Source organism: Penaeus monodon, chromosome 27 (genome assembly GCF_015228065.2).
Source record: "Penaeus monodon isolate SGIC_2016 chromosome 27, NSTDA_Pmon_1, whole genome shotgun sequence".
In the NCBI taxonomy this organism is placed as follows: Eukaryota; Metazoa; Arthropoda; class Malacostraca; order Decapoda; family Penaeidae; genus Penaeus; species Penaeus monodon.
In genome coordinates this window covers 35671426-35672043 of record NC_051412.1, presented here as the reverse complement: position 1 = coordinate 35672043, position 618 = coordinate 35671426, and the positions used below count along the sequence as shown (strand labels likewise).

The window sequence follows — 618 nt, the reverse complement described above, 5'->3', positions numbered from 1 at the left end:
GAATGGATAAAGAGGGTGGGAGTTGGGTAAGTTTAGAAAAAATTCTCAGTAAAAAGAAAAAAATAAGGAAAAACTACACTAATAAATTTTCCTTTAGCTTTTGGGAATCTTAAAAATAATACAATATTTTGGAAAGGTTTTGAAGAAGAAAAAGAAGCCTCTGTCATTTCATGAAAAGTCATCTTCAAGAGAGATAAATTCAATTTGATCAGCCAGTTTGAACAGTAAATCAAGAATTCTTTTTTATTTTTTAAATCTTCAACTTAAGCTCCAGCTGCTGGGGTTCTACCAAGGGAATCAGATTCAGTTCCTTTGTTGCCTCTTGCTTGAGAATCAGGTCTTTCCACAGCTAATCTAGCTCTTTCTCGATACTTGGACTTGGGCAGAGTAGTAGGTTCTGGCTCTGAAAAATATGGAAATAAAGTATGTATTTCATCAAATTATCATTACTCATTATATGAAACAAAACAAAAATAAATGCAACACTGTTGTGCTTCCATAAATTACATGTTAATAATAGTTATAAAAGTGAATAAAAGTGATGAGAGAGGAAAGGCAGAAAGTAATGCCTAGGGGAAGGAAACAAACTGGGAGGGAGAATAGACTAGGATAAGGAAG

At 33.2% G+C, this 618-nt stretch overlaps 1 protein-coding gene across 1 annotated transcript in view; it reads right to left on the bottom strand.

The window, feature by feature from the left end:
* Positions 1-618, bottom strand: part of LOC119590507 — a 19867-nt gene that overhangs the window by 5672 nt on the left and 13577 nt on the right. Inside the window, exon 11 of the mRNA XM_037939157.1 lies at positions 290-403. Within this exon, the coding sequence (XP_037795085.1) occupies positions 290-403 (114 nt within the window). The remainder of the gene's footprint in view (positions 1-289; positions 404-618) is intronic.